The sequence below is a fragment of the Chelon labrosus genome, assembly GCF_963514085.1.
Source record: "Chelon labrosus genome assembly, chromosome: 15".
Lineage (NCBI taxonomy): Eukaryota > Metazoa > Chordata > Actinopteri > Mugiliformes > Mugilidae > Chelon > Chelon labrosus.
In genome coordinates, this window is record NC_140348.1 from 13,013,278 (window position 1) to 13,026,550 (window position 13,273).

Here is a 13,273-nt window from a genome sequence, read left to right on the forward strand (position 1 = left end):
ACACAACAAAGAAACTGACGGGTGAGTCACTGCGTATCCATGGTAACGTCAAAACGCCCAGGATACCGCCCTCTCATGCTATTGGCTGATGCTTTTATTTGACACGCCCATACCGGAACTAGAGTTCAAATTATAAAAAAATTGTTGTTATATATCGCTCACAGTTTGCGATATCGCTGTGTTCTCTCACTCCTCGTCTTTCACGGCCGTCTTTTGTTTGTTTCAAGCAATTTCCATAGCGGTTCTGATCAGTGATCACCACCTGAAGTGTGAACATGTCTACTGAAAAGAGTTTCGCCAAAGGTAAGACTCGACTCGTGACATTGCCTCCCGCAGACTGTTGTCTTTTTGTTTTTCTTGCAATCTGAACTACGATTAGCAAAATCTTTAAACATTTTAAATCTGTGTTTGCATTAAGCCTTCTGTTGTGCATTGAAGTATGAGTGATGCGAAAAACTAAACTCGACATTTCGCAAGAAATGTTCGCTTCCGCCTTGACCTTTGAAATAGTGGTGTCGACCTTTTTTTTTTTTTTTTTTTTGCAAAGTCATTGTGAGTCAGCACTTTATCAGCCCTTGTTGTAGTTCTTACAGTAGATGTAAACAATAGAAGTTATCGGTTACATTACTGCACAATTTAACAATACCAGACTGAATTAACAGCGACTCGCTGTGGATACTGCGTGACATGCAGTTGACTAAAAAATGTATGGATAAAATGTGAGTGTGTTTTAAATAAGTACAAATACAAGTACATAAGTAGTAATACATGGTACGTGGTACTCCTAAGGTAAAAAATACTCTATAAACTTATAAACTTTACTGCATGAGTAAAAATCCTGCATTCAAACAGTATTATCATAGTATTAACACAAAAAGTAGTCATAATGCAAGATGTTCCCTTTATATATACTAATTTGTCATTTCATTAGGTACACTAGTGAAAATGAATGCATTTTAATAAAACAGTTCCACCATAGCTTTGTGAAGGCTGTGGTATAAAATAACAAGAGAGCTGGGGATTCAACTTTTCATTTTGGAGGCTGTTTGTAGTAATATTGAATAGTATTGTGCTGTCGCATGTTTCTATTATTTTGACAACCCCATTTTAGTCAGTGGCCTGAAATAAATAACATAAACACTTCAACAGCACTGCCTGAGTAATGTCTAAAACTTATTTTGGATTAGATTTAAAATAAAACCATGACAGCAATGGTCTCATGACTGAAGCGACTCAGCAAACCCTTAACTACAACCGTACCAAAAAATAAATAGTGCAAATTATGCTAGGTGTTTTGCTGTGCATTGAAATAAATAATTGTCTACTCATTTTATGTCGTTGGCCTTGACTTGAGAAATCATGACATCGACTTGTTTTCTTGCAAAGTCATTGTGAGTCAGCTGTTTCAGGTCCTTAGGTAAATATGACTACCAATAGAAGTTATCAACTACTTTATTATCCAAGACTGAATTTAGAGCGACTCCCTACAGATACTCTGATGACAATATGTTGGCTATAAAAATGTTTTATGGATTTAGTCAGTTTTATGCCAGTTTTATAATGCCATAATGTGATGCCTCACTGCAAGAAGGTTCTGGCTTTGAATCCATCAGCTGACTTGGGCCTTTCTGTGTGGTGTTTGCGTTTTCGTGTCTGTGTGGGTTCTCTCTCATTTTGGAGGATGTTGTTAAACTTAACTGAATTAAACAAAAAGTGTCTGTTATTTAGTCTAGCCCACTGACTAAAACGAAAGTGTCAAAATAATAGAAACATGTGCAGGTACAACACAATATAATTCAATAGTACTACAAAGCGCAGCCTCCAATAAAAGAAACGGCTTAAATTTAGTGCAGGGCTGACAGAATTTATTTTCACTTGTGTACCTAATAAAAATAAAAAAGTTTTGTTGCACTTTCCCATGAATGAAAATTGCATTTTTTTTTCTCTCCAGGAAGTGCCCCACCTGGCCCCATCCCCAAAGACTGCATCAGAATTTACAGCATGAGATTCTGCCCTTTTGCCCAGAGGACCAGATTAGTGCTTAATGCCAAAGGGATCAAGTAAAGACCACAAACAACAACACATTACATCCCTGTAATCTTTGCATACAAAGTTGCATAACCTACTTTTGTGTTTCAGGTACGACACCATCAACATCCACCTGAAGGAAAAACCAGAGTGGTACTTTGAGAAGAACCCCCTGGGCCTTGTCCCGACGCTGGAGACGCCTGCTGGTGAGGTGATATGCGAATCTTCTATCACCTGTGAGTACCTGGAGGAGGCCTACCCAGAGAAAAAGCTGCTTCCTTCTTCTCCTTTTGCCAAAGCTCAGCAGAGGATGATGCTGGAGCACTTTTCCAAGGTATGCTAACATGAAGACTTAAACCTTTGGTTTTATTTTGTCTGCTTGTGTAACTATGTTAATACCACTGATTTCCACAGGTAATACCATACTTCTACAAGATCCCTGGAGGAAAGCTTAAAGGCGAAGATGTCTCAGGTCTGGAAAATGAAATGAAAGAAAAGTTAGCTAAACTCAATGAGGTAGGTCTTCAAGTTAAATGCTCTGGTTTCTTTATACATATACATAACTATAAATGTAATGTGATAGATTGTGAAGCCAAATATGTCCCTAATAATGAGTGTAACATGAATTAGTGTTCTGCACAACACTTCTAGTCAATGCAATATATGTTAACTTTTCAGAACCTTGCTAAGAAGAAGACAACGTTCTTTGCAGGCGATTCCATCACAATGATCGACTACATGATGTGGCCGTGGTTTGAGAGGATCGAGGCCTATGAGTTGGAGTAGTGAGTAGCCATCTTTAAAAATAAATATGCTTTATTCATGGAAGCAGTTAAAGGCTCTCAGGGTTGGCTGAGAGGAGCAAATTGTACAGAAGGAGCAGTAGCAATAGTAAGTAGATACAGTACAATATCACACACGTACGATAAAGGTCAGTCCGATCTTCTTTGTCGTTGTTCTGTCATGATCATCAGCACAGATTTAGGTGGTTTACAGTGTCTTCAAATGTTTGGCTCTAATCCCCAATTTTGTTAAAAATTTCAAGTGGAAATAAGAAAATACAGCCCCTGTGGTAAGCAGTAAAAATAGCATTTCTTCATCAACTTAAAAAAGGAAAATTAAATACTCATTGTGGCATCAAAAAAGGGTCTAACTTATTACAGGTTTACATGCTTTTTGCATCAGTTAAGAGTCTTTCTGTTCTTGATTTAGAGCTTTTCAACCACTCTAGGTCACAGGTCACACTCAGGATGTTTAAAATCACCCCACAGATCATCTTCTGTTTAAGTCAGATAACTATGAGGGCCAGTGCAAAAGCTCTGGATGTAGTATTGTATGTTGGAATTTGAGGTATGCCTTGGTTCACTGTCCTGTTTTCAGCCTCAATTTCAAGGATCGTAAAAACCCAATTATATAATACCACCATTATTAATGAAACAATCTGTATAGTAAGTTTATAAATTAGTATGAAGTACTGACACTGGAAAGTTTTTTTGTATTACCTGCCTGCTGTAGGGGATGCATTTACTGCTTCTCATTTCAAAAATAAATATGTAATTTGCCAAACATTTTACATACACCTGTGTGCTGTCATTTATTCTTACATGATTTTGTCTTTTCAGCTTCCTGGACAACACCCCTGAGCTGAAGGAGTGGATATCGCACATGTCAGAGGACCCAGTCGTCAAAGCCACCGCGTACAGTGTGGACACCTACAAGGGCTTCCTCAGGTCTGCTGCGGAAGGGAATGCCAACTTCGACTACGGCCTCTAGAAAGTACAGACCAGAGCCTACGACACGTTTATAGTCATGTCTCGAATCAGGAGCCTCGTCAATCAATCAACTTTGGTCATGATTATGGCTTAAGCAGAGAACCAATTGATCTTATCTCTCAGAAAAGAGTGATGAAAAGTGATTTTTATCGCAGTTTCCAATCACATTCCTAATAATACTTAGTTTTTACTTAAAAAACAGAAAGTGACAGGAAGTATAAATAATGTGTCAGATCTCAAAGGAGTAATCGAGGCTTCAGTCTCTTCCCCATCATCATGATCTTCACTTTCAGAAAGTTTGCTTCTCCCTTTTGAATCAAAGCTATTTCTTAGTCAAATCTGTGCTTCCATTACACAAGATGAAATCTTAAGGCCGTCCGGTTTGAGCTTATTTGATTTTTATTGTTATTTTTTTATATCTCAGGTGTGTAATTTTCAAGCGGGATTCTTGGAATCTGCTTAAGGAAGTGGGATTTTTTTTTGTACGAATAAAAATACTAAAAACATCTTTATAAGTGAAGCCCCTGCTCTGTTCTTCAAGCTCTGACGTAAAAGGAGTTATCCTTTTGGAGGTTTTTGGAGTCCCCTGACTGAAGGCGTTTCAATGTGGCACTTTTTTTTCTTTTTTTTAAATAAAAAAATATACATGATTCATGTTGTTACAGACAACACAAAATAATAATAATAAAAAAAACAATAAAACATAAAAGCCACATTATTGTTTCCCTCCAGGCCACACGGGACGGTCCCAACTGTTGCTCTGCGAAAGAGTTTGCGTCAACAAAGTAGGAAATATCAGGAAAAAAGTCTGCAGAAGAAAAGCTCTAATAACCAATAAAATGAGTTTGCGTTGAACATTACAACCCTTTATAGCTGCCATCAGTTTTACAAAAGTATAAATGAAAAAAAAAAATAGTAATACTAATAATTAACCCTGCAATACCGTTTGGTAAATGATTCCTGTTTAGACCGGCACAGTGAGAGAGGTATTTCTGTTAAAATGATCTTCTTTTATACAGATTACTTGATGCTGCTTCTTTTAGGAGAAGAGTGGTGTCTCTTTTCCTGGTTTACATATGAATAAGTACCAACACTAATTTGGCACTTGATGAAAATGAAAGAATAAACCACTGAAATGCTGGTGGCCATATTCTCAACGTGCTGGTTAGCTCGTCAGGAGTAAAGAAAGCAGCTACATGTCTACATATCAGCCACATTCTGTTAGTAACATTACGTTCAGTAACTGGATGTTATTTAAAGAAATAAAGCCACTGCTTAAACTTCACGAACCACTTCATAAACTTTCATCTAGGCCGTGATGAAAACCTCCATTCGATAAGTGAGGTGTGTACTCTTGTATGAGCACAGATGCGTTTCTCAACATCTCCTGAAAATGCCTGAGTGTTGCCGCATACAGCTCCCTCTGCAGCACCAGAGACCTGAACAGGTTGAAGGGCTCTGCCTTGCGAAACATCTCGGGAACCCGGACGTCCTCCGGGACTTTGCCGTTCCCAATCAGAACGTGGTTGAGTCTCTTCTCCTGCAGGCTCCTCTGCATGAAGCTGAGCACATCCTGAAGTCTGAGCTGCATGCTCTCAATGCCCCACATGGAGCGCTTTTTAGTCAGCAACAAGTGCAACACAGCGGTCTTGAAGTGGTAGTTGGTAAGGGCAGTTTTTCCTGTGAGCCCTGACTGCTTTCTGTGAAGGAACGTAACAATTTGCAGGCAGTGTAAATGACAGGAATTTTGTGGTAGGCGTTTAGTAAAATGTTTCAGCAAATTCCTCTCGTAGACGGCCAAAGAGAGGGGCCAGTATGGGTCTGGGCAGCTGTCACAATCTGATGGAAAGTGGGAGACAAAATAAGCATCTGTGTTCTGGAGCTGAACCACCGGAGTGATGTTCAGCACGATGACTTTCCCCGAACGGAATCGGATCTTCAGAGCGCCAGCAGCATCCAGGTTGCGAAAGGTGACTTCAAAGTCGTATTTGTGGGAGATCTGCCCCCACGCTTTGGTCACAGAGATCTGAAACCACCTCATGACTTGATCTTTGGCTAAGAAGTGTGTGTTTTTGGAGCACAGCAGCTGATCAGGACTGTAGCCTGCTTTGTGTACGTCATTCCTGCTATGCAACAGACACAGCATGTCCTCTCCCAGGTTAGCAGAGCCACAGAGGCAGCCCTCCTCGTTCTCCCCAAACCTGGTCACCTTTATCTTGCCACAGCCCTGCATGTCTGGAGGTACGTCACTGGAGGGGCTGCACCACAGATGGTACTGGAAGGAGTGAGGGTCTGGAGGCAAGAAAGGCACTATAAGGTCACACATCAGAGGCCTGCAGACCTTCCAGGACTCAAACATGCTTCCGACTCCGACAAAGTCCCCGACTTCCATGTCTGCATCCCTGTCACACACATTCCTGAGCGACTCCAGCAAGTCATCAGCAAATCCCTCCACAAACTCCCTCACCCTCCAGTTTTCATGGGCTGCAGTGTGGTTGCATTTGTCACAGAAGTTGCTCAGGATATCCTTGTCTAGTACCATCATCCTGGGGGTGATGGATCCACTCTCAGGAAACATTTCTTCATCCTCCACCGGTCGGATTTCTGTGTCGGCAAGATCCACCCTGCACATCTCGATGGTAAAGAATATTACAAAGGACAAAGCGCTCCAAAAGTACCAACTAAAACCGTCCTCCAAGCTGGTTTCCTCCTGCTTGGTTTCCTCCTGCTTGGCGTCCAGCTGCGAAAGCTCTTTCTCCAGCTTGGCCTGCTCCATTTCCAGCCTCTCCTCGTGCTCCCGCATGCGAGCCATCAGCTCCTTGTCCTGCTCCGGGAGTGTGGTGTTTTCTCGAGGAAAGAGCGAGGGGTGGTTTAAGATGGCGGCGGCCACCACCATGCACACTCGTGCAATGGCCCCCTGCATCTTCAGCTGGTCTCTAACACAGACACACCAGCGACTCGCAGATGTCCAGGCTCAGATCCTGAAACAAAAAAAAAAAATAGAGAGTAGTTTTAGTGAAAAAACATGTGGATTTAGGATACAAATGAGCATTAGTATAGTACATATCAAAATATACTCATATAAAAAAGCCCAGTTATTTTCATATAGCACTCCACCCATCACGGGAAACACAGATTGTACCTCTAAATTTAGAGGCAGTGTGGTGAGTGACGCACTTATCCAGTATCAGACTCGAAACATGGGAGGAAGGAAGATTAAACCCTCTAGAAGAACGTCGCCCCTTCTCTGATAACCCTATACAGTTATCACACATTGTGCCTGTGAACGTTTACATCCTGTTAACATTTAGTCCAAAATAAAATGAGTAGCACCGCCCTTTTTTTTTAGAAAATGTGCAAACAACCCTTGTACATTATGAAAGTCAGCTTCTAATGAAACATCGTGGAAAACCCTCACAACGACTTATTACCTTCTTTCCTGAACGTCATCAAATAACCGACAAGCAATGCAATATACTGCCCAGAAGAGGAAATTACATAAGTGTGATGCTTATGTTTCGAGCTTGAAGTTTAATTTAACCCTGTGTGGTGTTTCCACTCACTATTTATAATGTCACATTAGTCAAGCGTACATGATCAGATTAGTTTGTGCTGAAACAAATAACACTCATCCGTATCTTACAGTATTTATGCAGATATTAAGAGATCACAGGCATCAGGAAGAAGACAAAAATAGCAGCCAAGCCTCCACAGGAATGTTCTCACGAGGATGGACCGAACTAGTGAAAATATCATCGCTGAAACGCTGAAAACAAAGACGTATAAAGCGCTCAAAGTGAGGCTTCTTCTGGCACGTAAGTGGAACAAGAAAAGGGAAGTACACACGCATCGTGATCTCACTACGACATCACTGGACGACGAAACGTTCTCTCCCAGAGTTAAAATGCCACAGTAATGGAGCGTGTGAGGCCACAGAGCCAGGGGAAACTTCCCATGGCTTACTCACCGGGACGTCATCCAACACTTACACGGATCTGTCCACACAAACAAACATGGAGCTGGACGAGAGGCCACGATATGTAACTCACTTTAAAATCATTAAACGGCTATACATAAACATTTATGTATAGTTTAAATATAGAAAGACAGACTTTGGCAGCCAGATTCAAGGAGGTACAGTACTCTGATCTTTTGCTAAACAACCTCGACAGACAAAATACAGGGTAAAGTGGCGAATATATAAATAATCCCATGGATTTGTGACAAAATATTGAATATTTTCTGGCTAAAATCAGCTTCAGAATGTAGCTTCCTCAAATTTAAAGACAGTTTGCTGCAACTAGATGACATAACCAAACTTTTTATGTAAGTATTTTATTGATTATTTTGATGCATTATCAGGTAAGTATATGATACAGCTGATCATGTTATAGCTCACTTTCATAACTTAATTCCTTGCCAGTCCAGTAGAAGCTGTGCTTTGTAGCAATACTGAACTATATTGTGTTTTTTATCGGCACACGTTTCTGTTATTTTGACAACCCCAGTTTAGTCGGTGGGCTAGACTACATAACACAGACACTTTAGTGTTAAATTAAAACCAGTTTAACAGCACCAAACCACAAACTGCATCTTCCAAAATGAACATGCACTTGAAGCGCCGTCAATGCGACACTGTTTCAACATAAACTGAACACTATAGCAGTCGTGATAGGGGATTTAGTGTGCGACATCCAAAAAAGGTATAGTTTTTTGAGAAGACGTTTCATCTGAGTAGCTTCTTCAGTTCTGAGTAAGTGTTTAAGTTAATAATAGCCTGTGTTTCTTCGTGTGGAACATTTTGAAAACTAGCCGGCTGATGCAGCTGTCGATTAAATCGAGAAAACACAATCAGATTAGGAAAACATCATCTCTAGATTAACAAAACCGAAAAAAAAAAAACTACAAATAAAATAATATTAATGCAGAAGCAAGATGCAAATCAGTAACCATGACAACGATAATGAGGCCCTCCCAAGAAACATCACGTTTCTTTACTAGTTGCATTATTTGCAGCATTTCTTAAGTGGTTTACATGCATTTTGTCTTTTTACTTCTCATCTAAACACTTGTTTTTATCAAACTTTTGTGCCTTTTGTGAATTTGCACGTGTGTTCTCCAAAGTATTCCCTCTAAAAAAATAAACAGGGGTGCATGAAAATGAATGTACCTGTATTTTAAAACTGCCCATGCACATGAGTTAATGTAAATGTGTTTGTACCACTGTAGGCTGCTGGTATGAGAGTATAAATATCAACTATGGCTGCTGCTCACTGCTGTACAGTGACGAGCCTCCTCTGTTGTCTTAGCAACAAAATAGAGAACCGCTCATCACGGAAATGTGGCGGCACACAAATATTATTCCAGACACATGAGTCACTTTCACAGCTAACAAAAGCCGCCTTGTCTTTCAGTCGAGCTTCAAAGAAACACAGAGGAGCTCAAATGTTCCCGAGCATGTGCCTTACATGTATAATTACACGTTTAGTCGCCTGGACTCGCTGCAAGCCGACGTACAAGTTTAAGGAAACGCGTTTAGAGGGCTTGTGTTTAATTAAAACAAGTTGGTAAACCTACCTCTGCGTCGTCTCTGTGCAAGTTCATGATGATAAAGTTCACGTGGAGGACCATCCGGAGTGAGAGCAGCGAGCAACGCGGGGACAGTTTGTTTCACAATTTTCTTCTTACATTTCCTGACTGAGTGCTCCACCCATGAACATAGAGACCGCCCTGACAGCAGAGCTCACACCAGACTGGAGGCTGGAGGCTGGAAATGAGAGGACACGTGTTTCTGCTTCATGATGAATCATAGTATAACTAAAAAAGAATCAAAGACAAAGAATCAAACTATGCAACAACATCATACACTGATCAGCCACAACATTATGACCACTGACATGGAGAAGTAAATGACATTGACCATCTTGGGACAATACAATGTTCTGCTTGGAAACTTTTGGACCTGGCATTCATGTGGATGTCACTTAGACATGTACCACCCACCTAGACCAGGCCAGGCACCCCCACCCCATAGCAATGACACTCCTTGATGGCAGCAGCCATCCCCAGCAGGATGCAGCCTGACACAGACACACACACACACAACAACGGTTAAGGAACAATTAAAAAACATGAAAAACAGTACAAGGTGTTGACCTGGCCTCCAAATTCACTAGATCCCAAACTGATCAAGTATCTGTGAGATGATCCACAGAGGCCCCTCCCCTCAACCCATAGGACCCAAAGGCCGCGACTAACAACATTATGTTACCAGACACCACTGGACACCCTCAGAAGGCCCATGTCCATTCTCTGATAAGTCACAACTGTTTTGGAGACACAAGGGAGACCTACACAATATTAGGACGGTGGTCATAATGTTATGTCTGATTGGTGTATAATCGTGCGGAATCGTTACATGTATAGTGAATGTATACTGTTATTGATATATACAGGTATATACAAGTACAAAATCTAGCTATACAATGAATAAACATTGCTGTTCATATACAACTGTGCAACAAACCTGTACAGGATAAATGTGAAAGATTTAACTGTATAGTGAGTGAACACTGTTATTGACATATATACAGAGTTTAACATTATAAATAGATTTTTGTTTTAGCTGTGAGTAGATTTTTTTTACAATCGCTTACAATAATGTTCAAATAAGCCACTGATGACTTCAGTGCAAATTGTATATGTAAAACTGTAAAGGAAGTTGTGCAAAGATTTTATTGTGCCAAGTGTCCATCTCAGCTGAAACCGACTTGGGCAGCATTTTAGGTGTTTAGGAGAGTGGTGAGAGTGTCCAGAGCTTAGATGGCCTGGAGTAAGAAGCTGCTGCTGAGTCTGAGACCTGGGATCTTCTTACTTGATGGCAGTGAGGAGAAAAGGCAGGGGAAAGGTTGAGAGTGGTCACCTGTCATGCCGAAGGCTTTCCTGATGCACCTTGATCTGTGTTCACTGTTACAACTTCATGTTCCTTTATAGTTTTAGAGCCACGCAGATTAAAAACAAACCATAATCTTGAAAAATTATACTATTGTAGTATATTTAAGGTATAATGCCCCAGTTGACTGCCTGGCTTCCCAAGTTTTGCTTTCACTCCGTCCCTGTTGCTATGGTTACCTGGTACAGATATATGAGAAGTTCAACCTATCTACTTGGTAGATGTCCCATATGATGAAAAACTACATAACTCAAAAAATAAAGAGACAAACCAACAAACAAACCCAGCATTTAGATGCTGCTATTAATTAGTGAGTATTGTGCTTTGTTGTAGAGGTCACTCAGTTCAGTCATTCATTAATAAAATATTCAAAATGATCTTTGTGGGGCTTAGATTTAAAATCAAGTGGACAACAAATATAAATACTATAAGCTACATGGGCAACAATCTACAAACAGTGTTTTTTTTTTTATCTCAGGGATAATCTCACACTTAATTTAAAAAAGTTCCAAACCTAAAAATCCAACTTGTTCTTGATGTGGTTCAAATGTGAAATAGAAGAGTGTTTGTGTTAATCTTGGAGGACGTACAAAATAAAAAGTAACAACCCTTGCAGTGTGTAACACATGGCACACACTGGTACATGATTATGACTTCCACACTAGCAATTTTAGTACATGTGAACAAAACCCTTTGTATCCACAAGGTGGCACTTCATCCTTGAACAATAGTGGAGAACACACTGTGTGCTTTAAAATGGTCACCACATCATCACCACTTTGCCTTTTGGAAGCAGAAACTGAATTGTTCATGGACGTACAGTGTTGCATCGACACCATAGATCTTTTTTTTCTAATGACCTTTAAATGCTGTGAGTGTGCTTTTATTTCAGACTGATACAGTATCATCAGTGTCATTACATAACTTTCTGATGACTGAATACATCTCATCAGGAAATGATTCCTATGTTGCGCAATGGTGTCGCATCATGTTTTTAGAAATCTTGTTCACTTCCATTTTGTCATACTGCAGACATGACTGACCCAGACAGGCTCCTTCTGCAGACTGGTTGGGACTGGATAAGAGATCGGCAGAGTCTCCTTACATCTCCATTTTTTCCAGTTTTGTTTTCTCTGACCGTTTACCTGAGCTGCTGCTTGCCATACGCTTGCCTTGATTTGCTCTGTTCCAGACTGACCCTGGTGCGCCGCTTCAAGATCCAGCCTCAAAGCAAGGTGACGTGGGCTATGTATTGGACGTGCTTGTGTAAAATTTTCCAGAAACACATCTACTGCATTTTTCCTCTGTCTGTCGTGCACTGGTACTGGAAGCCCGTGGTTTCTCCTCCTCTGGCACCAGACATGCCGTCTGTTGTTAAGGACGTCCTCGCCTGTCTCCTCTTGTTCGACATGCAGTGCTTCCTGTGGCACCTTCTGCACCACAGGGTGTCCTGGCTTTACCACCACTTCCACAAGGAGCACCACCTCTACACTGCTACGTTCTCCTTGATGACGGAGAACACAGGCATCTGGGAGATGCTGAGCCTCAGCTTCTTCTCGGCAATGACCCCGATGCTCCTGGACTGCCACCCGCTCACAGAGATGCTCTTCTTCATCACAAACATTTACCTGTCTGTGGAGGCTCACTCTGGCTATGACTTCCCCTGGTCTCCACACAGACTAGTGCCCTTTGGCCTCTACGGAGGAGCTCAGCATCATGACCTCCACCACCTGAAATTCAAAGTTAACTACGCGCCGTACTTCACCCACTGGGACAGACTGTTTGGCACGCTGCAGGAAGAAGACACACAGAAGACACGTAAAAGAGATTAATATCGGAATACATGAAGGACATTTACTTTCTGCAAGAAGAGCAATTAATGATAACAGCTGTAAATGGCTAAAATAAGTCAAGATCTCTGTTTTAAATCTATTTTCTTGTTCACAGTGACAAAGCACTGTTTCATTGGACACACTGTAATAATGTTGCTCCTAAATCCAGGACCAAAGTGGAGAGTTGTAGTCTGGGAGTGGCTCCAAATGTTAAGGCACCAAAATCAGCGTAAATGTTAGTAATACATATACTAAGATCATTTTTGTAGGATTTATTTGACAGAGGTCAGAAAGAGGAAACAGTGGCCGACAGAGAAGAGGGCATGCGACAAACGTTCCTCACTTGTGGTTATGTGGTATGTGCCACAAGGCCACTGGAAAACCCCAGTCCCTCTAATAGTAACTCCTATTTTCATGGCTTATTAAAAGTAAGTAAAGCTTATGAAGTATTGATGTGTTGTTGCAATTGTCATTGAGTTGTTACATTATGAAATGGAGCTTTATTTTTCTTTCAAATCAAATCCTTCCTCAGTGGACATGGAAACTGACAAATTAAAAACATTCTTCTTTTTCTTTAACCTCCAAGTATATAAAGGAAGAAATGAGAGATAGAAGAGGAAAGTAAATAAATTGATGAAAGAGAGAAAAGGAGAGAAAGAACATTGCTAATGGTGAAGGATATGTAAAAT

At 40.7% G+C, this 13,273-nt stretch overlaps 3 protein-coding genes across 4 annotated transcripts; 2 read left to right on the forward strand and 1 right to left on the reverse strand.

The window, feature by feature from the left end:
- Window positions 1-113: 113 nt before the first annotated feature.
- On the forward strand, window positions 114-4,308 carry LOC311500556 (glutathione S-transferase omega-1-like). The gene is made up of 6 exons (XM_084562046.1): window positions 114-303; window positions 1,952-2,060; window positions 2,140-2,362; window positions 2,443-2,544; window positions 2,707-2,813; window positions 3,651-4,308. The coding sequence occupies exons 1-6, from the start codon at window positions 276-278 to the stop codon at window positions 3,799-3,801; spliced, it is 720 nt and encodes a 239-aa protein (XP_084418172.1). The 5' UTR covers window positions 114-275; the 3' UTR covers window positions 3,802-4,308.
- Window positions 4,309-4,421: 113 nt separating this feature from the next.
- On the reverse strand, window positions 4,422-9,494 carry itprip (inositol 1,4,5-trisphosphate receptor interacting protein). Of its 2 annotated transcripts, none has more exons than XM_084562044.1 (2): window positions 9,378-9,494; window positions 4,422-6,781 (listed from the first exon to the last, which is right to left on the reverse strand). In XM_084562044.1, the coding sequence occupies exon 2, from the start codon at window positions 6,721-6,723 to the stop codon at window positions 5,095-5,097; it is 1,629 nt and encodes a 542-aa protein (XP_084418170.1). In that variant the 5' UTR covers window positions 6,724-6,781; window positions 9,378-9,494; the 3' UTR covers window positions 4,422-5,094. The 2 variants fall into 2 exon arrangements, with proteins under 2 accessions (XP_084418170.1, XP_084418171.1); XM_084562045.1 differs by lacking the exon at window positions 9,378-9,494 and adding an exon at window positions 7,444-7,471.
- Window positions 9,495-11,653: 2,159 nt separating this feature from the next.
- On the forward strand, window positions 11,654-12,616 carry LOC311500220 (cholesterol 25-hydroxylase-like protein). The gene has a single exon (XM_084561477.1). The coding sequence runs from the start codon at window positions 11,787-11,789 to the stop codon at window positions 12,582-12,584; it is 798 nt and encodes a 265-aa protein (XP_084417603.1). The 5' UTR covers window positions 11,654-11,786; the 3' UTR covers window positions 12,585-12,616.
- The last annotated feature ends 657 nt before the right edge of the window (window positions 12,617-13,273 follow it).